At 38.1% G+C, this 26,156-nt stretch overlaps 1 protein-coding gene across 1 annotated transcript in view; it reads right to left on the reverse strand.

The window, feature by feature from the left end:
* LOC124141365 (transcription factor Dp-1-like) overlaps window positions 1–26,156 on the reverse strand; it is a 37,975-nt gene that overhangs the window by 6,774 nt on the left and 5,045 nt on the right. The window contains exons 3-11 of the mRNA XM_046509360.2: window positions 11,583–11,637; window positions 10,686–10,777; window positions 8,515–8,636; window positions 7,741–7,915; window positions 6,993–7,136; window positions 4,411–4,479; window positions 2,968–3,116; window positions 2,299–2,465; window positions 287–374 (exon numbers count right to left, since the gene is read on the reverse strand). Coding sequence (XP_046365316.1) covers window positions 287–374; window positions 2,299–2,465; window positions 2,968–3,116; window positions 4,411–4,479; window positions 6,993–7,136; window positions 7,741–7,915; window positions 8,515–8,636; window positions 10,686–10,777; window positions 11,583–11,637 — 1,061 coding nt within the window. The remainder of the gene's footprint in view (window positions 1–286; window positions 375–2,298; window positions 2,466–2,967; window positions 3,117–4,410; window positions 4,480–6,992; window positions 7,137–7,740; window positions 7,916–8,514; window positions 8,637–10,685; window positions 10,778–11,582; window positions 11,638–26,156) is intronic.

The following is a 26,156-nucleotide window of genomic DNA, read 5'->3' on the forward strand; positions in this document are numbered from 1 at the left end:
ATATCTGTATCGGAAAGTAACTGTGTGCAGTAACATTTTATCAAGCACACGAGCCAGGGATTGATATAATGAGCAACATTCCACGCAGTAGGGGTACGATGACAACAAACAACCTAAGCACTGAGTCTGACCACCCAATCTATTTAGTCGCCCCGTAAGACAAGCATACAGTTGTTGTGGACCTATTCAGGGGAGTCTCAATGGGCAGAAGGCCAATACAATGCAAGAAATCCACCGATGTGATGACGCCGTCACACCGAGGTGTTTAGTTTGAGGGTGTACTCACCTGGCCTGTTGTTGGCTGACTGCCATGGGGTCTATTGGGCGGATTGCAGCAGAACTGGAAGGCAGGGCACGAGCATTCTGAGCCATTTCTGGAAAACCAAGATTAACGTTAAACTTTACTGTACACTGGTACACTGTCACAGAGACTGCAAATGTTACAATAAATTGTATACTTAAGATACTTATCCTATCTCACACAATGCATTTCTTCTTCCTTCTTCTTTCGATCCTTATGTGGAAATGTGCTTGAATAAAGTTTTTATCTTCAAAAATACACCCGAACACGTCTCAGCATCACCATGGTCACCACCCAAACAATAGGATCCTGCCCTGCAATCCTGTGCCCCGTGCCATGTGACCCACCCAAGCTATTTCCATTTCTCCTTAATCGCTCCGCTGTTTCCTAGATGAGAACAATTTTTCCTGTGCCCCTGGCAAATGATTAGATCCATCTTTATTTCAAATTCCATGGATGCACTTGTTTGTCAGTCAAAACTACCATTTTGGACCCACATGGGATTTTGTTACTGACTTAGTCTAAGTAGGTCAGCCATTCAGCTGACTACTTAGATTCTGCCCGCAACAGAAATCTACTTACATACGCCTTCAGTGACATTTTTCCGGCTCGCTAAATAAAATTCCGATATTTCGGTAAGTAAGGTGCATTAATCGAATATAGATGGCTTGTACATGTGTAGAAATGAGTTGTCTATCAATCTAGTCAGCAATATCATGGCAGGGGACACCAGAAATGGGGTTCACACATTTTACGCCTGTGGGGAATCAAACCAAGGCCTTCGGTGTGATGAGCGAACACTTAAACCACTTGGCTACTCCATCACCCCGAATTGCTTTTAGAAGCTGGAAAGTTTATTCAAGCACTTTTCCACATGAGGATCGAAGAAAGAAGGAAGAAATGCATAGTGTGAGATGAGATAAGTTTAAAATTGTTCCATTTCCAAACAGTTTCTTATTTTATGTACAAACATGCTCAATCTTAGCACAAGACAGGTAAAAGATCAATGGTCAGAATGAAGGGAGACACAGAAAGGAGACAGGCAGAGAGGAACAAAAGGAGACCACATGACTGTGTGGGCTGGTTCTGTAGATATGTTAAAATAGGCTGGTTTGGTAGATCCATTGCTGTCTGCACTGGATTGAGTGAGTATGGTTTTTACGCTGCTTTAAGCAATATTCCAGCAATATATCGGCAGGGGACACCAGAAATGGGCTTCACACATTGTACCCATGTCGGGATTCGAATCCAGGTCTTCGGTGTGACAAGCGAACGCTTTAACAACTAGGCTACCCGTCCGCCCCTGCCTGCACTGGAATGGTGCTTGAAATTCTGTGCCCTGCCCTATGAGCCCATACTCTTATCACTGATATACCCCGTACAGAAAACAAATGAAATAGGAAAAGAGTATGAGTAACTTCCTGTGGTGTCGGAGTTCGAAGACACAATCAACAGTCATCATGTGTGGTCACCCAATCCATTTAGTCGCCTTTTACAACAAGGAAAGGTTGCCTGGGATGTATATTATAACCCCGAAAACACACACAAACAATTGAAAGAAAGTTAAACATGAGGATAGAGTGAATGAGGAAGAGAAGCATACAGCATGTTAGCATCTGGAGAGAAATGCTGTTGGATTCATGAGGGTGGAGGCCCTTTAAACGGATACCAACAAGAAATTATCAATATAGAAATGTTACACAATTAGATGTCACAATTATAAATATTAATGTATTATTAATGTAATAAACCAATTTTATGTGTGCAAGTTTCCTAAAGGTATTTCGAATAGTTTTCTAGTTCTGCTCTAAAAATAAGTGTGACAGACAGATGTTTTTGATTTATAGACATAATACTGGGTATCCTGCAAACACACAAAATGACAAGGACCCCTTCACTTGTCCTATTACGAATGTGCATTCTACAAAGTTTTAAGGGCAGACATATCAGCAGTTGGCATATCCCAGCTCCATGGAAACACTCCTGTCTGCACTCACCTATAACATAGGGTTCCAGAGCCTTGGGAACCATGCGAGCAGCTTTCACTATGTCTTGAGATGTACACTGGCCTTTCTCCAGGTTAAATGCCATTCCCATTCTTTTTAGAACCTCGATGTCATCGTGAATTTCAAATGTGTTATCAAATTTAAACAGGTATTCATATCTGAAATAAGAAATTAAATGTCAGTATACCTCCTGCTACAGTACATCATAGACCTATACAGACAATTTACACTGCTATCATCATTATCATCATCTATAATATGAGCATTGAGCATCATCATAATCATCATCGACATGAACATCTATCATCATCATCATCATACATAACATGAGAATCTCTTTTTTGTCTGAATGCTGCTTAAAGCCCCCCACAGAAAAATCCTAACTATCCCAAGAAAACCCTATGAGCCTGTTAATTGAATACGGCAAACCAGTAATTGATATTTTCAATGATCTATGCTATTTGGGTACAATGACACTCAGTCAAACAAATCCCTGAGCCACCACTGGATCCAATAAGTCTCTTCTGTCAAGCGTATGTTGCTGGGGATCAATTATTACTGAGAATCCCCACAGGGTTAATTTGAGTATCAAGCTTTCACTCATGATGGAATTTGACATCAGGTCAAAAGAACCATACTAATTCTTTTAAGGACACTCACTTGTCATTTGATATGCTGCAATCAATGACTGTCTTTTTACTTGTATTCACGATGATAAACGGCAGCTGGATTGCAGAATTAGACCCAGGGGGGCCTTGCGTCTTCTCCAACTCCCGATTTCTTTGCACCAAATTTTTAAATGCTATTTGCTGAAATAAGAAACAAACTATATTCATATCTCATGCAATAAATATGAATGCATTCAGATACCTGACTCGTATATCTGGATACCTTTTCTTGTGAAATGTTTGCATCTAAATTGAAATCCTGTTCCTTCATCTGTTGGTTAGATAAAGTGTAACCCTCATCACTATAGAAGATGAAATAACTGCTCCTTAAAATGCAGCATTGCCAATGCAACAGTAAAGTTACTCCAGTAGATGTATTTTATTACTGTTTCAGTCTCAATACTGCAGTTACTGAGCATAGTTAACATGATCCAAAAAAATGCAATATCATTTACTGTTAATGACATAAAGGATACAGAGAAAATAAGTCCTTGATGAAATAATTATCTATTTTAGTTCATGATCAATAATTTTAGTCATCAGTTGACCATCAAATGTTTTTTTGTTGTTTTTTTAAACTAATGGTCAATTTTGCATAGCGTACAAATTCTGGTGTTTCCACTTTCCAACATGTCCAAGGGAGACAACTCCTTGGCTATGCATTACTTAGATACAGGTCAAAGTTTAGTGCAGAGTCTTCACTCACATTCACACAAGAATAGCAATCTAATTGTCAGAATCAAAGCCTTATTTCAGGTTAACACTCTTCTTTGTTTGTTTCAGAAAGGAAATGCCTTAGTTCTTATTAATATTTATCAAAATAACTTAGAGAAATGACTGCTGTACTTCCAATCCATGGACCAATATTGTCCTATCCAGGTGCTGAACATTTTCCCTAAGCAAAGGAGTTAACTGACACTAAAAGTCCAGTTTCCACCCTTGCCAAACTAGGCTTGAATTTCGTGGCTCGATCGTAGCGAAACCAGTGGCTATTTCGAGTTATATCCCTTCTATTGACCAATCTGATTTCACCTCGCATATAACTTGTATTTTTTTCAAACAAAATGTCGGCGCCCAGTCAAGACAATCTGATCGATAATCAAGGTCTTCTTTGTAATAAAGCGGGTCTTACCCCACGAAGTACATCAAATCACTTGAGCATGAAAAGATTTGGAAAACAGCTGTCCAAGCCCATTTGAAGGTTCACATGCTCTGCAAATCCTGCAATCGACCGAAATCTTCACGGCAGTCGCCATGTTGTTTATGAACCGATTATTGATTTTGTTGCACGATTTTGATTAGAATATGCATAGACACTTTAGTCCAGCCAAAATATAACTCCATAATTCTAGCCAACTTCGGAAAGGTTGGAAACTGGACTTAATAGTCAATTAACTCCCTTGCCTTGGGAAGATGGGTGCTGACATATACTTACTTGTAAAATAAGTTCTTGCAACTGTTGTGTTTTATGCTTTATCCGTTCTAACCTTCGTTGTTTTTCCATCTGAAAGACAAATAGCAATCTTCAATGAGGTATAAGTATGCCACTTAACAACATCTTCTAGCTTTTGGATTCACAGACTCAGGGCTCGACAAATTTCTTAAACCCATCTTCTCCTGCAGGCAAGTAGATCATATTTTGTACTTGTCCAGCAATATTTCCACTTGTCCTGTTAAATTTCAAAATGTTTTATGTTCTCAGTTATTATTTACAGCAGACAGTACAACATAATTCAGAGTCTCCGCCATTTACATTCATCTCCGCTATTCAAACTCGCTCAACCTTGCACAGTTCATTTTCGTTTCTTACAGTCATACTGTTTTTGAGAAATTTTCCATTTTTCAGCCTGTTCGTTAGTTAAATCCCATCATACCCAATCAAATACATCTATATGTCAGCCATGTCCCTAACAAAATCAATCATCGGCTGTTCACCATCACTTTGACATTTGAACGTCAGTAACGAGTCGCTTACAACAAAAATAATCTCCCTTTAAAAACTAGTTTAGATACCTGCTGTACAAACTCACTTCCTGTTTATTTCTGTAACAGACAGTTGCCAAAGTATGTCATTTATGATATGAGGGACATGTATTTCATTGTTATTATTTAGATTGTGCGAGAGACATATTACATTAGAAGTTATCTTGCATATTTTAATGAAAAAGATTAGAGATGATTGATTGATTGAAACATACATTCTCGACCTGTTAGGAAGAGCGTTTATTCAATTCTTTCTCGCCCTGCACATGCTGCCACTTGTCAATACGAGAGGATGAGTTGATTTTGCAGCCCTGAGACTGATGTGTGTATTAGCAGAACCTCTAAATTATTCTATTTAAGTCTCATGTGAAAACAGATCACATAAACACAACTACCATCCTCAAACATAACTTCCCAAACATTGTATTATCAGAGGGTGTTCTGCACAAAGTTACATACTTGTTTGTTACATGCAATACATAACCTATCACTAACAAAAACAGATTATTAACTACACAACTAAATGCAGCAAGTACTGTCTTCAACACAATTAGCACTCTGCCCAAGGATGTCTGCTGGTATGGTTTTGTGTTCACTGCACAGCTCAAACTGCTGTGTTTTGTGTGTCCTTTATTACAAATTTAAGTAAGTCTATATCCACTATGTAGCAATAAAGTCGAGGAACACCAGCTTAAAAGCAAATTGTCACATACACAGCGTAAAATACCACACAAAAAGAGAAGTAGGGCCCTTTAATGCAAATTGCTTGCGACAAAAGTGAATGCAACATTCTAAAACTATGACGTCACTTCAGAGTAAGAGAAAATTGTAAATGTTTGCTCAAATGTGTGCACAGTAGCATAGAGTGATTGATGTTTTCTTACAGATGAACATGTAGCAAAACATTGTTCAAATATTTTGAAAAGTTAAATACTCTTTATGATACTTTTTTGCAAAATTGTTGACACAGTGAGTGTCTGTCCCTGACGCCTCTTTAGTAAAGTGTGAACTTAGCTTGGCACTTCTGAAGTGCGCCTTGCACAACAAAGCGCCCACTTACTCCTATCTTTATTTCGACAGTCAGATTCATTAACAAAGATTTTAGAAATACCCATCTCAGATCAGCAGACATCTTAAGATGCATTTCACGTAACGACATGTATCACAATACTAAGGGTGGTATTACCGGTATACTGTGGTGCAAATCTTCAGCAATACATATTGCGATACGTTTGTAAATGTAACAATATATTGGGGCATATTAATAAGTATATTTATGTGTTCCTAATCGATATGGAGATGGAAAATAGTATCTTTCTGATACAACTTGCTTCTGGCGATTTTTTTATCAATTAGCGTGTACACATTGCGACTATCAAGCTATAGCATGTTTGTGGAGCTCTCTATACTGAGAGTATAACGAAGGTGTCACACGCTGGTAAGGAGCTTGATGGTAACTGACATATTACAGGGTATAACTCTGATTAACTCATGAAAATGTAAATTGGCAACATATTGCAATACGTTGTAATACAGGTTAAAGTATGGCAATATATTGCAATACAAAATCCAGGTCAATACACAGTCCTACTCGATACTTGCATGTGCTGTTATCTGTGGTGTGTAAGCCATCTTTTTCATAGACAGGATGGCCAAATACCTGGCACACTGACAATTTACAGTCAGCAGTGTCAAGTATGGTACAGTGGATGAATTTTTTTGTTTTCACATAGAGTTACTTTGTGTGATGCTGTGATCGATACTTGTAAGAAGTAAAAAATCATGATCCACTGAAGCATTGGTGTATCGTGCCACGACTAGTAAGATTAGACACTAACAGCCTGTCACACTCAAGTCACCAGATCCTCCTGATAGATTCAGATGACAATCACGGGATGCAGAGAAATAGGGAAAAACAATTCAAGGTTACAATCTTTTCTTAGTTCCAACATGATGTCAATAACAGGTCACATGTGTTACTTACTGGGATAGCAAATGGACTCATTGATAACAGGCAAAACAATAGGGTGATACCTCTAAATTCTGGCATTCCTGAGCTGAGTTGGTGGGCAAGCCTATCCACCGGATTTCTTTCTTCTCTTTAGAAATAATATTCATTGCCATTAAGACATTGAGAGCGTCGTAGACTCGCCGCCGGATATTCTTCTGATCATATGCCTGTAAACAACAAATACCATCACACATTACACTTGCATGCATCAACATGGGCACCCAAACAATACTCCTTTTGCATTTATCAGGCTGTCATTGAAACTTCAAACCTTATTTCATTAAAAAAATAAAATATTATTCATTGAATCACAGCCAAGTCAGGCTTTTCGTTACACTTAACCAGATTCTAATTGAAAGTATGTTTTTTTGTCCCAAACCTGCCTTGGCCATGTTCCACAAAGCAATTTTAGCGCAACGACGATCGTATGCCAATGTTAGGTATGGTAGTTACGAGTACCTTATCACTAAGATGGTTCTGTGGAACGGGGCCTTGGACATTTAACTTGGTCAGACAAGTGCACGAGTGTGTGATTAGAGTGGGTGCATAATAAAAACTTGCCCCTACATTAACTTGGTCAGACAGGTGCGCGAGTGTGTGATTAGAGTGGGTGCATAATACAAACTTGCCCCTACATTAACTTGGTCAGACAGGTGCACGAGTGTATGATTAATGTGGGTGCATAATACAAACTTGCCCCTACATTAACTTGGTCAGACAGGTGCACGAGTGTGTGATTAGAGTGGGTGCATAATACAAACTTGCCCCTACATTAACTTGGTCAGAAGGGGGGAGTGACATGTTGCGTGGGTCTGTGAACTCCGCCACCAGCTCGTCGGCCACCTCATTGTAGGATGTCACTCCTTTCTTCTGCACCTTCTCACAGACTTTCATGGAGAAATGCCGCAAACCTTTGCCGCCCTTTTCTCCTTTCTTCCCCCGTTTACTGCAACAATAAACACAACCATGCAGCAAACAATGCAACATATGTGTTCAGCCCCACTACCAACTTCGCATGTATCAAATTTGGTAACATTTTGAACACATATGGCTGAGTAGTGGCCATAAATAACTTTTCCAACATGGCTGGAGTAGTGGCCATATTGAAAATCGTGTCTAAACACCATTGGGATGTTGTCATTGGAGGGAATAAGTACCGTATTCCACGTAATGAGCACCCACGGCGATATTTGCTAATATGCCTTACTCTTGCATGCAACTGTTATATGAAGAAGTAATTGTGTTGGTCAAAGATACTGATACTGTTTTTTAGTGAGTGAGTGAGTGAGAATGGTTTTACGCCGCTTTTAGCAATATTCCAGCAATATCACGGTGGGGAACACCAGAAATGGGCTTCACACATTGCACCCATGTCGGAATCAAACCCAGGTCTTCGGCGTGACCACTTTAACCACTAGGCTATCCGACCACCGCTACTGTTTTTTAACAAAAGCAATTAAAGAACTATTTTGTTGTTTCACAATTATTGACTACTATCAATAACTATGCTATATTCAAAAGGCAATGTTGTGAGACAGAACTTACTTGTCCCCATAATCAGCTTCTATAGTTATCTCCCCTGCTCCTCGCTTCTTGGCTGACCAGGGTGAGGAAGGATCAACCTGCATCATATGTCGAGGACTGGACGCAATCATATGTGGAGACCCCTGGTGGTGAAGATACACATACATAAATCTATTTCATATCCTGCATGTGTCTATCAAATATCCTACTATAGTCGATTACACATATGAACTGTGTCTATTACATATCCTAAATGTGGCTTTTGGGTTCTAGAATATGGCATATTGCTGATGTTGCAGAAATCTAATTCTAGCTGATTACACAAGAAAACACTTCTTACAGTAAGATATAATTGGAGCTATATTCACTACATCTTCCCGAGGCATTCCTTGGCTCGATCATAGCGCCACCAGTGGCTATTACGAGTTATGTCCCTTATATCCCTTCCTATTGACCAATCAGATTCCATGTCTCATATCACATGCATTTGCTTCAAACAAAATGGCGGCACCCAGTCAATACGAGCTGCTCGATAATCAACATCTATATTGTAATAAAATGGGTCTAACTTTTGCAAAGTGCATCAAATCATGTGAGCACCTTGATAAAAAACATGAAAGAATTTGCAAAATATCTGTCGATGCCCAGTTGGCGGTACACATGCTATGCAAATCCTGTAGTCAACCGAAATCTGCACATTGAAATCCATGTTGTGTACGAACCGGATGTCTAGTTTGTTATGCTATGCATAGTCTCGTTAGTCCAGCCGAAATGTAACTCCATAATTGCAGCCTAGTTCGGCAAGGGTGGAAACTGGATTTTTATGCAAGCTCCGTCCCAGCCCGTGACACCTTCGTTACACTCTCGGTAACATCGCTGCCACCAGTGTGGGCGCAGCCATTACAAGAATCTTGAAATTTGCCCTCTAACCCCAAATGTAGCAACATTCATACTTTTGTTTTTGTCTTTGGGAATGCCATCATAGTTCATTTTGAAAAGGTTTACGACTGACCATGTTTTCCAGATGAATTTACTTTGTTTGTATAATCAGATTGGTTCGAGATTGCAGACGAACGGAAAAATCAACCAACTTCTTCCCTACATTCTTACTATATCAATTACATGATAGTTTTAATGAAATAGAAATTCAAACTGACAAACAAAGAAAGTAATTTAGCTGGGGTAAGTGTATTCAGCGACAAGACAGTCGTAACTTGTTTGTAAACATAACGGTCATTCGGTGTGAGTTCAACTCCAAGCATGGTTGTGGTCATCTATCAGTATCACTGTTGGGAGTTTTGACTGGTGGCAGCAATAGTACAGAGAGCTCCGCGAACGGGATATTGCTGTGAGGAGCTTGTGGAAGATGAATTCACTACTGATCGTGAACCTGATGTTGGCTTGTCATGACCAATGACCTTCAACAACTCAAACATAACTGAAGTAATTATTTATATGAATACTAGTATTACTAGCAGTGCATTGTAAAACTAAATGTCATTTGGAGAAATGATAAAATCCATTTTTAGATAAATGATAGAAGAATAAATATATAAGCTTGAAAAGCAAAAACCAGGCTATGATACTTTGTCAATGAATTATTGAATAACCTAAATCAGGTTTACATTTTAAGACTAGCAGCCACCTGATTTCTTTTTCAGCTAAATATTAACACTAGTTCCATCAAGTTTTTATTAAAGATGATGCGACATAATAATAAAAAAGTCGCTTTACAGCAGCTTGAGTTGCGACTATCGTAAGGTGGTTAATGGTAAAGCATGGGAGTTATGACAGCAGTCATGCTAAGACCAATTCATGGAACCAAGCCCTGATAGAACAAGTTTATGAACCATGGGGCAATATTGGATGAATGAGCATGGTTTTACACTGCTTTCAGCAATATTCTAGCATTATCACGGCGGGGGACACCAGAAATGGACTTCACACTTTGTACCCATGTCGGGAATTGAACCCAGGTCTTCAGCGTGACGATTGAATGCTATAACCACTAGGCTATCCGACCGCCCCTTGGGGTAATATTGACACTTGGCACATCTCGAACTAAGGCTAAGTAAGTGCTTTGTGTTAACAAACTTCTACTACATAGGCAAGTTGCACTTTTGTGATACCAAACAACCAATTCACTCCAGTACAAAACTATTGTGAACAGCAGCAACAGGGTGTAGTCTTACTTGTGCATTGATGGCTTTAGGAAGCAACTGTGGCTCTACTTTGTAAGGTGACATCTTAGCTGGAGAGGCGATGGGCACCGCAACAAGTATCGCTGAAACACAAAGAATGTTTGATAACAAATCATTATAATATTGATCAATACCAAACATAAGCCAAAACTGATCTTCAATATCAACATATCAGAATTCACTAATGATGAGCAAAATTATTTTTATAACTGCTACTCAGGTAGGACTAGGTTTCATATCCTTGTACATCTTTATGTCAAACTTTGTTGTATCTAGGGTTGTCTTCTAATTTCTTTTATAAACTTCAAATTAACTTACAGTGTTAGAAATTGACACTAGTCCTATAGTCCTGGCTAAACTGCCCAATAGTTAATGTATCCTAAGGACTGGTAGCAATTAGCCCATTTATGTATTTTGCTATATGTTATCACAGTAAGAACAGACATCAAACAGCAAATATAATAAACCACAAGAGAAACATCACTTCATGAAAGTTTCCCATTAAAATATCAATGCAATTTTGGGAGGTCTCTCGTTTTAGATAGCATGTATCCAAATTAAATCTTGACGTCCAAAATGTGACACAAATATAGATTTATTATGGGTCACCAAACCACAGCTTAACAAACGACAACGGTACCATGGTAAAAAGTCCTGAATAATCCATGGATATCCATGAGAGAGAGAGAGAAACAGGAAAAGAAATGTCTGTATATTCAAAAGCCTGATGATTTTATTTGTGTACAGTTAATGTCACTTTTAATATAATATATGATGTCTGCATACTAACATTTTTCAGAATCAATATTTCTTGAGCTTATTTGCATATATCATCAAATATCCAGACAGAAAATATCTCTTATAATGAATAACGTCTGAAATACTTACGGGTTTTATGGTCTTTAAATCCTCGCAGTTCACCATGAGAATCAATGATACCAGTCTGAAAACAAAGAGAAATTCATACAGAATACATTAACACTGGCAGACTTCACTTGGAAAAAGTTGGGTTTGACAGATTCATCAAACTGACCAATGTACGGCAATTGAACAACATTGAAATGTCTGGTAAGGGGAAGAACAGAATATTATTCATTTCATTTTTGTGATAGCATGGCAACACAGGGGCAAACAATAGTCAGTGAAAGCCAATGTAAACAGTTTTAAAGCAAATCCACGCCATAAGGGAAATATTCTTATCGAAGTTAAATACATGTATGCGATTCTTTTCCTGATTTTAAGAATATAATTTGAATATTTCATAAACCTTTTACACACTTGCTCTCCCTTCAGTAACGATGAATGTCAGAAACAAGCCATGCTGAATGTCAGTAACTGAACACAAACTTCACATTGTCAACTGAATATCATTATTGTGTATGGACAGATTATTGGATACAGATGCAGAGCCTTGCTGATCCAATTATAATGACAGTATTGTATGGTTCTGGACATTGAGGGATGGATGGTGGACCAGACAAACCTGTCTTTGATAATGGGAGCAATATCCCGGGGTATGGTGATACACAAACAAAACAGTCACCAACACTGAACACCCGATCTATTTAGTGACCTCTTATGAAGGGGCCCAGGTTTCTGGGATCCAATTCGAACCCAGAATCATGGGACACACTGAACATATCATGTTCAGCAAATCCTCATGAGATAATACTCTTACAAGCCGTTCAACTCATGAGATATAACTCTTACAAGCCATTAGACCTATTGGCATGTTGCATACCACCCAAAGAGGAGTGAGTTTGGTTCAATGCCACATCTAACAGTATTCCAGTTATATCTTAGTGTACCATCCAAAAAGTCATTGCTATTAAGAATGATGACTAATACCTTGTTTAAATTTCCACCGAAAGGAATATAGCACTTCAAGCTGATCCAGAGACTAGGACTCAAACAACATCAACAACATGATGTTTGCAACAGCTACAATGGTTTCTATGAGCAGGATCAGACATACTTGTAAGAGAATATCTTTCCTAAAACAATTTGAAGCACCTTGTACAGCAGCCACCTGGAGCTGAAGTCTGTGTGAGCTGGTGCATTAATAACAGCACAGTTGAATCTGTCAAGTAGGCTTACAACTAAAGACAACAAGATCTATTAAGAAAACTTGGATTACAGTATTATCGATTCAACAACTGAGGGCTTGATGTCAGAGCGTTTGTAGTGAGCACTTCAGCTGAAGATCAGATGGAGCCAAGGCAGATCAAAACAGATTCTTATTCAAATGTAGTCTCATATAATAAATAAAATATGACATATGATGTGGATGGAAGGGTAGACATGTAAATAGCAAAATGATTTACGATCCAATCATGAACATGATAGGACATGTGGACAAAGGGAAATTCAACATTGACATACTATATAAAGAAAATATTGAGTGACCAAAAAAACATTACGATTTTACATAATTCAAACAAACTTCAAGCCTTGACAAGCATATAGTCTTTCCCTCAGTTAAGATTTTGAAAAAAACAACAAATACTTCATTTATACACTTGTTATCAGCATGATCAGTGATCTATTTCAAAATACATCATTACCAAAATCCCACCTCATAACATTCCATGAACCAGGTGATCATTCCAGCAGAATTTGATTATTAGTTTAATCACACAATTGTTAACACATGCCTATTCTGAACTAAAAACCTCACAATGCTAATAAACTCTTTTCAAAACCATGAACTGTCAAAAGACTTGATAAATTCAAAATATCAAACTAAAAAAACACAAAAATCAGAGCACACAAACCTTCAAAATCAATAAAATTCACCAAAACCCAACAGCCTATCTGCACATGTGCTGAATGTACACCAAGCAACTTGATGTCCAATGCCTATGACACCTACTCCTTCCACAATCCAAGACGTGAGCCCAGTACACACAACAAGCAAGCCACCCTGAGTTAACCCGACAGTCTCGCCTTCATCTTGGGGCATTCTTATTATAATCAGCGACAGGTGTTTCTCGCTTGGCCCAGTCACTCACCGCCTCTGTGACCCCAGTTTATGTGTGATGGAATGAACAAAGAGACACCAGCCAGCTTTCAAAAGAAACACAGCTACAGCATTGGTTACTAGCTGTCGGTTGGAAATTCCCCTACCATGCCTGTTGAAATCTCGGCAACAACGAGACCACCGATCAACCCAATTCTTATTGATTCGGCACATCTTGGGCTATAATACATGCCCAGGTGTTAGAACTAAACTCAAAAGCTTTACTAACCTGTTGGGTAAAGATACCTAATTCTCTTGTAATGTTAAAACAATGAAGATATTTGGAAATTTGTACTAGCCCGCAAAAATTTGCACTAGCCCTGGGCTAGTGGGCTAGTGTTAATTTCCAACCTTGTGACACCCACTAAAATTCTGGGATAGGTAGTCAGGTAGTGGCTTAGCTATTTTATCATTTCTGGTTGTAAATTGTTCCTATTTAATAGCCTGACATCATATTCCTAGAAAAGAAAGAAGTCTGTATTGATCACATTTCATAAGTCATGTAAGAGACATTTTATACTTTTGACATTAAGCTCTTGGTAAATCATAAGGTTTCAAAAACAAATAGACTTCATGCATTAAAAGCTAGTCAACAGAAGGAATTAGGAAAACATATTGTCACAAAGTATTGAATATTTTCTCATTCTGAAACACACTGTAAACAAACATCCTTCATAAAACCTTATGTTACAAGTCCATAGTTTGAGCTATAGGCTTTACAGCCTCAAATGCCTTCACAGAATCTTGTGAAAATATTTTTTTTTAAAAAGCAGGGCTTCATTTAAACTCGATTTAACTTGCACCAGGTGCATGTTGACATGAAAACCAAGTCGTACCAAACAAAATGAGGTTGCATAAATTTATCAAAGTTGAAAGATAGGCTGGTAAGCTTCCTAGTGACACATGAATAAATTGATGCATTGCTGTAAAATGTAAAAGGAACATGTACAATACTTAAAGGACCAACAGTTTAAATTATGTTGCTCCCAAAGAAACTTTCAAAGCATTACACATAACACAGGAATAGTGTTGTAGCATAGTAAGTAAACTTTAGAGGTAATGAGTGAACACAACTTTTCGGAGTATATGCTTACTCCTTCATCAGGTGAAATGATGAAGGATCATGTCAATCATTTCACCTGATGAAGGAGTAAGCATATACTCTGAAATGGTGTGTTCCTCATAATAAGGAAATTGACATCCATATATTCTCTTTCTTAATTTTGTGTAGACATAAATTATATGAAATCTTTTGCCATGCACAAATATTAGGTTGCATCCCTTGACATCAAAACATGGACAATTTTCACATTGTCATTGAGAACAAAATGAATAGAGGCAAATAAACACTGGTAAGAAACTAACTGTCATTCAAGGCCCGGCAAGAATTGAAATCCTATCCTTGCCCGGTATTATGGGAAGTAGTCACCAAACTCTTCAGACACTACAAGCATTAACAGCGTTAGAAACTAACGTTTTTAGTCCATGTGTCCTTATAGTGATAACATAGAGTAAAACCTGTCAAAAGGACAAACTTCTACTGGTCCTTATGATACCTAAACCATTGGGCAGTTTGGCAAGGACTTAGAGGACTAGTGCCAATTTCTAACACTGTCATACCACACTAACAAATTGACAAGGATCATTGATAATCATGTAGAAATGTCATTCACTTGTACCAAAAACAACATATGGTTTCCAACAACAAAATCATTCAGGTTGAAACCAGCCATGTGTGTTTCCATGCGACCAAAATGCCTTTGAAAGTTCAAAATTTTCCTCTGAGAAAGCAATTTTGTTTCTTTTCTAAACAGACAAAACATCAACTAAGTGCATCAACAAACTAACAACCGCCAGAACCACCTTCTTATCTGAAGCAGGACATTACTGCTTGAACCAAACATGTAGTCCATATCCCATGACACCGACAAATTTCAAATAGAACCTGCATGTCCAGAGCAAATAAGCTTCAGTCTGAAACTATAACTCGAAACAGCCTTACTGATGGATTCAACAACCAGCCAAATTTAAACTCACCTGAAGAAATCCCAAAATTTCAAAATTCACATCCAACCTACCCTAAGGAGCAACCCAAATGACAGAATGCAGTGAGATATTCAACTGTCTTCCAAGTCCCCACCAGTTGAGTGAGTGGCAAGCTATGTAATTAGGTGCAAGTGCCATTAGCAGTATTTGTGTTGATAAGCCCTGTCCAGATGAGCTCAGCAGTCACAGCAGCTTCCCTGTCCATTGTCTCCCTCCAACATCCGCCATGCTTCACTGGCTGGTGATGAGCCTCACCAAACAATACAACTCTCCAGTCAAGCTCGCTTAGGACACACCAATTGCACTGAAGGTGGTTGGGTGGGATTGGTGTGGGGGATTAGTGCTAACCAGGCATAGTAAATTGGTCTGTTTTTATAGGATGCGATTAGGGAGTATCGTGAACCGTTGTTTCAAGAACACAGTTTCAAATCTTGAACAGTTTTCCCCATTATGATAACTTCAATTTCAATGGTCATGCTAATGTTCTAAGATATGAAGGAATAATTTAAGTTAACAATGAGATCATCCAAAGCCTTTCAGAAAGTACTGACAACCTGTGAAGTAAGTTTTCTTGTTTCTCGATCAGTGGTTGGTTACTGTTTTGTAGGACTGCTGACGATTTGACTTTGTCCTCGTATCATTCAGTTGATTACTTTGTCAATTTTGTGTGCCTTTTAACTCAATCTACGACTTTAGCCACTGGTCCAAATACTGAGTACAGTAAGATTCTGTTCAGTCCAGTAATAATATTCCATATATAACACATAAATTGACTGAGATAATGCTTAGACTAGAGCCATATGCATGCTAGTTGTCTTAATTCTTTATAGCACAGACTTTTTTTCTGATAAAGGGTAAAATACATGAAACCTATATATACTACGAAAAGGAAATGACAGATTAACTATAGCATGTATAATAAGAAGAATCAGATGGTTCTTAACTTCTGTTGAGTAGTGTATTAATTTGATAGGTCTTTCAAAGTAACATGCATGGAACATATTCATAATTGGTCACACTTAGCCACTACTGCCAACCCCTAAGTTGAAAAAATAGCTACGGATTGTATTTTAAGACTCAAATCTAATAGACATTTGGTCAAGTCAAATGAATAGTTTCTGGTAGACTAAAGTCTAGTCTCTGAAATGAACACATTGTACAGAAAAAATAAAAGTTGTTAAATTATCTTTTAAAATTAATAACAAGGAGCCCAGAGACTCTTCATTTTCTGATACTGCAGAAATCTAGACTTGCCAAACATTATAGACTTGCATGGGCTATATTTGATATATTTGTATCAGGGTCTGTAAGACAGATTAAGTTTCTGGCTTAACTATCAGAAACATGTACATATATCCTAAACACACCATCAACTGTCAAGTATCTCAGTCCGGCCCATTACATCTTTATGTACCTACTATCAGGCTGATAGGAAGGAAACCATGACATTCCATTCCCTTGTCTACAGACTACACTAAGACCATGATGCACATACTGCAAGACAACTCTTTCATAGGTCCAGGAAACAGTTAACACTTTTATCCTAGCCTTGGGACCAATGACCCCCATGTTTTTCCCAAATGCCCAGTTCAAACAATACATGGGGCTGTTTTGGGTGACTGGCCCCTTGTAAACAGTCTCTGCTTATCAAGACAGGCTAGTCTCATCCCCACACACTAGACCAGGCTCTTTGTGTGGCAATGATTTATACTGGACAATAAAGCTGGCCTCAGCCTGGACCCAAGCATAACCTGATGTAACCAATGTGGTCAACAGTTCATCCACAACTGCGTTTGATTAACAGACATCAAATACCCCCATCATCCTATTTGAAGAAAAGGGTCGGTCCGGATAATATGTCCTTTCAAATCTTTGTTTGAATGATCCGAAATAAACTGTTGTTGTGATGAAAAATGATGGTGGTCTCTAAGAACCATTTCACTTGAATAACATTTTACAGCTGTACCGTTTTGTCCATTAAACTACAATGAATGAGTAATGGCAGAGAAAATACTGGCAGTGGCCACTGGCCTGGAACAAACTGCCCCATGTTCAAAGTATCCTTTTGGCTGAATAGAAACTTATTTTTAGAACATTCTGCAAAGAATGAATTGTTTGGCTTAAATTAGGGATGTCACTGTATATTGCATTATTAGTTAATTATTAATGTCATGTTGCATCACTACAAATTCATTAATATCAATACTTATAATTCATTGTCACAGAAATGTTGACAAAATATTTTCAACAAAATTCCACTTGTTCAGAGAAAGGTCTTCCAAGCGTCATTAAATATTGCAGTATATCATCAAGGACTTGAAAATAACTAACAGCCCACGCCATAATTCAACCAAACAGCAACTGAAACCATGATAATGTTAAAAACGCCAAGTATAACACTGCACTGAGAGTTTTGGAAGTCAATCCCTTGTTCCTTGACTCTGGTCAAGGGCAATAGACTGCAGGCACGAATGTCTGTTCCAATGGATTACATTCTCCTTATCCAGGGCCTCACATTTCCTCCATAAACCAGACTCATTAGCAAACTGGTAACAGAAGTAATGGCTGCCCCTAATTAAATGGATTTGTCAGACAAACAGTGTTGTTGCCCTGTTAATATGAACAGATCTGTTTAACATGTTCAGCCACAAAGAAAATCATGCTTTTTGAAACATGCTGTTTTGCTGCACATCACAAGCTAGAAACATGATAAAATTCGAGATCAATTGATTGTTGGTGACAGAAACATTAAACCAATGTCCTTCCGCAATCCACTACAATACTGAGATAGCTCATAAAATGTAAGAACTGAATGAAATATATTTCTCTTAAGCAAACAGTTCTTGAGTGACACTTTAACCTTCAGAATAGTGGGTTTATGGATTACCAATATATCCTGGATTACAACCAGAGTAGGATATATTGTTAAATGCATTTTCAGCAATGTGGACTTGACAGAATTATTTACAATGATGAACTAGCGCTTACATCATATTTTGGTTTAGTGGAAACTTTGCAGGAGAAATTTTTGTGTGAGAGGCTGAATGTTGTTCTCAAGTCTGGACCACACAAACCAGTGTCTGAAAGTATCAGCAAAATACAATAAATGCTACCTAACAATGTCAAGCAAGCAGCAAAGTCAACAAGACTGACCACCAAATCCCCCGAGGGCGGAATGGAATACCAGTGATAGAAACTGGCACTAGTCCTGTAGTCCTTACAAAAGTGCCTAATAGTTAAAGGTATCATAAGGACTAGTAGAAATTTTCCATTCATAAGGGTTTTGCTATATGTTATAATTATAAGGACTAGTGGACTAAAAATGTTCGTTTCTACCCCTGAATATCGGTGACATATTCTTCCCTTGAACGTCAATGGATTGTTTTTATCTGAAAATTACTGTTTTGTGAATCACAAACCGTTTCATTAAAATCTGAGTGAGTGAGTGAGTACGGTTTTACGCTGCTTTTAGCAATTTTCCAGCAATATCACAGCAGGGGACACCAGAAATAGGCTTCACACATTGTACCCATGTCAGGAATCAAACCCGGGTCTTCGGATTGACGAGCGAACGCTTTAACCAATAGGCTGCCCCTCATTAAAATCTGATCTCCATGCTCTTTTCCTCTACACAAAGATCTGAGAACATCCCATTCAGGACATATTAGAATGACTTTCGATAACTTCAACTGACCATTTATATATGACTAACAGGAAGATGAAATCGCAAATCAAAAAGCAGTTTTCTCAAGCTTTACGTCACCAGTTTCAAATTGCAAAATATATTTTGAGAAAGTTCTCATTTCAAATTTAATAATGTGATCCAAAGAAAATTGTTCACTGCAATTTATTACAATAACGTTTCATGTATTCCAATGCAGACCCCAGTATACTGCATGCATACTTTCATCTGTAATTGGTTATGAACATGAATAATAAAAAATTTCCCCAACACATTTTGTAAAAGTTTGTATATTGCTGGATGTTGCTATGATCACAAAGCATGAAGTAATAGACACATAATCTACATGTTGTCACCTAGGTAAACCTCTCCAACTAGATGAAGATATGATGGCTTTTGAAAATAACAATAAGACAGTATTTTCCAAGCCCATTGCGGTACATATTCACATCATATTTCATATCATGGTATAGTGGTAATACCGGTAATACCTCTAGCATGTAGATATAGATATTAGGTTGCATTTTTCAATAATAGGTTGCACTGGTGCATGTTTCATATGGCTAAATCAAGTCCTGAAATGTGGTCAGGCTTGTTTGGTTTGGTGGACCGTGTTTACATGATGAAAGTTTATAAATAACCCATGTGAACTGAATTAGGATTCAGAAAGTTTTGAGATGGAATAGACTTCATATTCGTAGCACTACTCAATCTTGCAATTGGCACTTTTCTCACATACAACTAGCTATGGTCAAAGGTCAAGACCACTGGAAGTTTATTGCTTCGCTATGTACACTATGTCTATACCATAGACAATATTTACTCAATCACACCATTAACAAATCTTTGTGAATGATCTTGATTTGACATGACCTTGATGACGTTTCCTAGTGTTCAGGGAATACAGGGTCCAATATTGTGAATGTCCTTACAGAAGCTGTTCCTGAGAGGGAACTTCCTCCCTGCTCCTTGGTAACTGACAATGCTGCCAATATGGGGGTTGCTGCCAAAGAGGTGGATTCTGAAATTCATTCTGGTTGTTTTGTGCACACCCTATACTTGGCTTGTGGGAAAGCTTGGAAGAATAGTTCAGTGTCAAAGCTGATTGCTAGAATGAGAAGGATTGTGGACTTTCTTCACTGCAGTTCAACAGCTGCATCTCTGCAAAAAGAGAAGCAACATCAACTCATCAACAAGTTGATTACTGATGTGCAGACAAGGTGGACCTCAGGAGAGGATAATGACAGCCAGATTTCTGGAACAACACCCAGCCACATACGCCACAACTGTTAACTGTCCTTACTACACTGACATTGCTCTGTGTAAGGAAAAGGCACTTACCTTGACCAATGCACTTCCTCTACACTATCAGCTGATAGATACTCACAAACTCTCAAGATACAAGATGATGACAGTGTTTGTCAAAAATGTAAAACAAGCTGTTGTTCCTTATGGACGATCAACCCTTGTAACTAACCTTTTTAGTCTACTAATCCTTATAATAACATATAGCGAACCCCTTAAAAATGGTAATTTTCTGCCTTAACTCTTCAAAAACCAGTCAACCAGAAGCTTTTACGGCTGTGACATCGAGTTCCCAGAGACTCTTGTGTGATAGATGAAGCCAACATTTATCAAGAAAATTATCTGGTTGTTAAACATCCTTGCTACTACATTTTACACACCATTTGAAAGGTCTAATCCTACTGTTTATACAAATGAAAGTTGTGTTTATCACATTATTTAAATAATGCATTTACAACTTAATTAAGTTCATTGAAATAAAAAAATTAAGCTAACACATTCATAACGTCCAGATTAAGAACCTAGGAAGCAAAATTTGACTCGGCAAACATAAAATTTCACAAGATCCACTTACCTATTTCTTTTATATTTTCATTGTTTACGTAATCAGAAAATTATTTTAAAATGAATTAGAAATATTAACTGACATCACTTGGGCTGCAACAAAAACATTATGAGGCGAATACGATTCCTATCACAAATATAGGGTAACAAATGCTGCACTTATCCAGGTACTAGTATCTGCTCAAATGCAACAATGACCAGTGACAACAATACTGTCAAAATATATATTATAAGGGTGTTGTCTTTGAAGAAATCTATGCATATAATATGTTAAGGAAATTTTTAGGTACAGGGTATGTAAATGCACATGATTGCATATTCATAAATATTCGATTCTAGTGGCCACGAATAAGGAATTAAATTCATGAATGGATACTGTTCGATTCACCGAATACGGAAGTGAATCGTAACAACCCTAGTCATCACCTATTTTCCAATAACAGCGGCTGTCTGCTCAGTAACATGAAGAAAATCTCCATTTTCGAAGCTTCATATGAATTACATGTGTGTCGAAGACTGCCATGTGACTCACCATTACAAAGCTTTTTTTTTCCTCTTCATAATAGTAACCTCGCCTGGAATTTTTTCATAACGGTAACATGCGATTTTATTGGCTAAAAATTGGTTTCTAATGATGCTTTCTTGCCAAAATCTGCTACAAGGTTCGTGATTGGTCAAATTTGTGCATGTGACTTAAGGAAGCCAATCAAATTACAGCAATGGTACTGTCCTTGTGTATGGTGAATTTAAGATTTTGGCCTACCTTTAGAAAACAGCACCACAAACTTTTCAAACCTGTAACAATACCCTATGACGTAATTTGTAGTATTTTGTTGCAAGTCATACTGGCGAAACAATGCCATGTGATGTCAGGGGTCATCGAGTGTGCATAAGTTCCTCCCAGTGATCTATCATCTCTACACACAATGTCATTGAATACGCCCAGCGGTGTTGAGAGTTTTGAATATGTGTTTACTATATATAGTCTGCGGCGGCACATTTTATAGCAAGCACTAGTTTACAAAAGCACTTTCATTTTATACATATTTTTTATATCGTTCTTCTTGAGATTGAAGAAGGTAAAATGGTTATAAATGGGAACTAATATATATATAATATTCTTTCGGTTCATTAAGTTTCATTATAATGCACAAGAATGCATTTATTAGGGATATCATATTGGCGCTGAACACACCAAATATCGCCAGTGTAAGGGTAGGTTACCCCGAACTCTATCCTCAGCCCTTGGATCCCCTTTACGATCAATCCCCTCTTTATGATCATTAGGGTTAGGTACCCGTTTAGTGGCTATAATAGATTCATAGATTCTATAGCGGCTCCTCATATTCTTCACACAAAAACGTTGAGTAACATTGTGTCGTCACTAGCCATGCTCATGCCTCCCTCGTTCCTTACTATTATCCACATTATTCTTACAGTGTTCCCTACCACACATTTCTGTCATAAAATCCACCTGACGAATTAATAAATACCATGTCATTCATGCGTACTTGCGAGTTCGACGTCTGGAGCCGTTTTCATTTCGTGTAGTCGCCACATCGGCTCATTCCTCACCAGTCAGGATCTTGTAGATTTTGGAATGGGACTAGGGTGCCAATTGGCATCGGGATCATTCGTAAGTGTCCGTAGACTAAAGTTACGTGACACCATGCCTACCCGTAACCTTGTAAGTGTCCGTCACCTATTTGACCCTTTTCGTTCAGTTCCAAAACGTCGTAGGCATGACTAGGTAAATTTGCACTTTGTTTCATAGTGTGGACGTAGCTCAGTCGGTACAATCCGAAGGTCGAGACGGTTTCTCGCAAAACCTGGTTGCTTGTCTTTGAGACATGTGACCAACGGCAGAGATCGTCCTCACAAGAAGTTGTGGTACTGTATTCTAAAGGTGCTCCCAGATTTTGATGAAAGGTCTTTGTTAAATTGTGGACACTTCAAGCAGGAAATTGCAATCTATATTAAATAAAGAGTTTGCCACTAACGTGGCTATATCCCACGCCCCTGTTGCAGAATTTATGACATAATTACATCCAAACAAACCCCAATCTTTTTAAACCAAGGTGGAACTTGTCATGGAAATTGTAAAACAAGAGTCATCAGAAAGATGACATATCCCCCCGGCAGCTGTCTGTAAAGTAACCACTAGTAAATGTGCAATTCTGTATGTAGTGAGTCAACAGTTGAATGTTCTTTAAGAAGCATACATTGTTTACCCACTGAATGGTTTTCAAATTCTGGCCCGGAAACAAGCCCGTTCCCCAATGGAGTCTAGGTCCAACTTCATTCCATAAAAATTGTAAAAAATAAAAATACGTAAAAAAAATAATATCAAAAGGCACCACTTCAGTATGTGCCTGACAGCTTTGCCAAGTTTCGATCAAATACACTGAATGGTTTTCGAATTCTGCCCCGGAAACGAACCCCATCCCCAATCGAGTCTATGTCCAACTTCATTCCATAAAAATTGTAAAAAATAAAAATACGTAAAAATATAATAATATCAAAAGGCACCACTTCAGTATGTGCCTGATAGCTTTGCCAAGTTTCAATCAAATACACTGAATGGTTTTCGAATTCTGCCCCGGAAACGAACCCCATCCCCAATTGAGTCTAGGTCCAACTTCATTCCATAAAAATTTAGAAAAATAAAAATTAGAAAATTCCCAAATATCAAAAGGCACCACTTCAGTATGTGCCCGATAGCTTTGCCAAGTTTCGATCAAATACACTGAATGGTTTTCGAATTCTGCCCCGGAAACGAACCCCATCCCCAATTGAGTCTATGTCCAACTTCATTCCATAAAAATTTAAAAAAATAAAAATTAGAAAAATCCCAAAATATCAAAAGGCACCACTTCAGTATGTTCCTGATAGCTTTGCCAAGTTTCCATCAAATACACTGAATGGTTTTCGAATTCTGCCCCGGAAAAGGAAATGATTCCGGACGGACAGACAGACTGGCTGATCGCTATATCCCCCAGCATTATATGCCGGGGGGGTAAAAAAGTAGAGTTTGGAACCTAAGTCCATCCATCTTCCCGAGGCAAGTGAGTTAACTGACTATAAAAGTCCAGTTTCCACCCTTGCCGAACTAGGCTGGCATTAAGGAGTTACATTTTGGCTGGACTGACGAGTCTATGCATAGTTCAATCAAAATCGCGCACCGAAAACGAAATCCGGTTAGCAAAGTATCATGCAGATTTCGGTTGACTGCAGGATTTGCTAAGCATCTGCACCGCTAACTCGACAACAGATATTTTCTAAATCTTTTCATGCCTTTAATCAAGGTGCTCACGTGATTTGAAGCACTTCGCGATGTAAGACTCGTTTTATCACAATATAGATCTTGATTATCAATCAGATCGTCATGAGTGGGCGCCACCGTTTTGTTTGAAGCAAATGCAAGTGATACGAGAGGTTGAATCTGATTGGTCCATAGGAGAGGCATAGAAAGGACATAACTCGTAATAGCCACTGGTGGCGCTACAATTGAGCCCATGAATTCCAGCCTAGTTCGGCAAGGGTGGAAACTGGACTTTTAAAGTCAGTTAACTCTCTTGCCTCGGGAAGATGAAGTCCATCTTGTTTGCCATGGAAACGTAAAAAAAAAATAATTTCTAAATAGCAAAAGGCTTCAGTTCAGCATGTACCTGACAAACCTGCAAAGTTTCATGAAAAAACATTGAACGGTTTAGGAGTTATGCTCCGGAAACGAACCCTACCCACACAGAACTTAAGTCCATCTTATTGCCATTAATAACATACAAAAAATTTTTTTGCTAAAATTTCTAAATAGCAAAAGGCACCAGTTCAGCATATACCTGACAGACCTTCAATGTTTTGATGAAAAAATATTGAACAGTTTATGAGTTATGCTCCGGAAACGAACCCTACCCTAACAGAACCTAAGTCCATCTTGTTGCCAGCGAAATGTAAAAAATGTAAAAAATAAAAATTTCTAAATAGCAAAATGCACCAGTTCAGCATGTACCTGACAGACCTGCAAAGTTTGATGAAAAAATATTGAACGGGTTATGAGTTATGCTCCGGAAACGAAACGTGGCGGACGGATGAAGCCCGTTTCTATTTCGGGGGATAACTATGGAACTTTGTGAATGTATCGTGCTAGGTTACGAGCTGCGACAAAGATTTTTCATGCACATATTTTGGCATTAATTATTGTGACCAAGCCGAGAAACCGAGGCAAGGAAAGCCGAGATGGCATTTGACTTAAATTACACGCGATCGCACGAAAAGATGGAAATAGTTAAAAAAATAAATAATCTATTAGTAAATAGAAATGGAATTACGTATTTCAGACATTGTGAAATGTGATCGATTTCATAAATGAAGGTTATGACAGGTAGGTTCATAAAATTATATACTATTTTGACTTGATGACTTGGCCGGCCTATGGGCATGCTGTGTCTGCAGACTTGAGGCTTCTTGGCCGATGTGCCGGCCTACGGTGTTGAAAGAGTAAATTATTGAGTAGTTTGGCAAGGATTTAAAGGACTTGTACCAATGTCTGTGGCTGGCGATATGTGGGACCTGTTAAAATACAGTTCATCACAGCCACATTGCCGGGTCATTCTTACAATTTCATTTCCTGACAGACAAACAAAAATGTTATCCGTATGGGACACTTACACTCACTTCTATTACATTGATTTATATAATAGAATTGAAAAAAGTATATATTGCAATAGTGCTATTGCAGTACTATCGAAATAGTCAAAATAACCAAATAGTTACCCCTAGTAACCATGAATAGATCTAAATTCTGTGGGCAAGTTTGAGGGACAACATAGCTGGGATCATTTATACT

The sequence above is a fragment of the Haliotis rufescens genome, unplaced genomic scaffold, assembly GCF_023055435.1.
Source record: "Haliotis rufescens isolate VD_foot unplaced genomic scaffold, xgHalRufe1.0.p SCAF_25, whole genome shotgun sequence".
Lineage (NCBI taxonomy): Eukaryota > Metazoa > Mollusca > Gastropoda > Lepetellida > Haliotidae > Haliotis > Haliotis rufescens.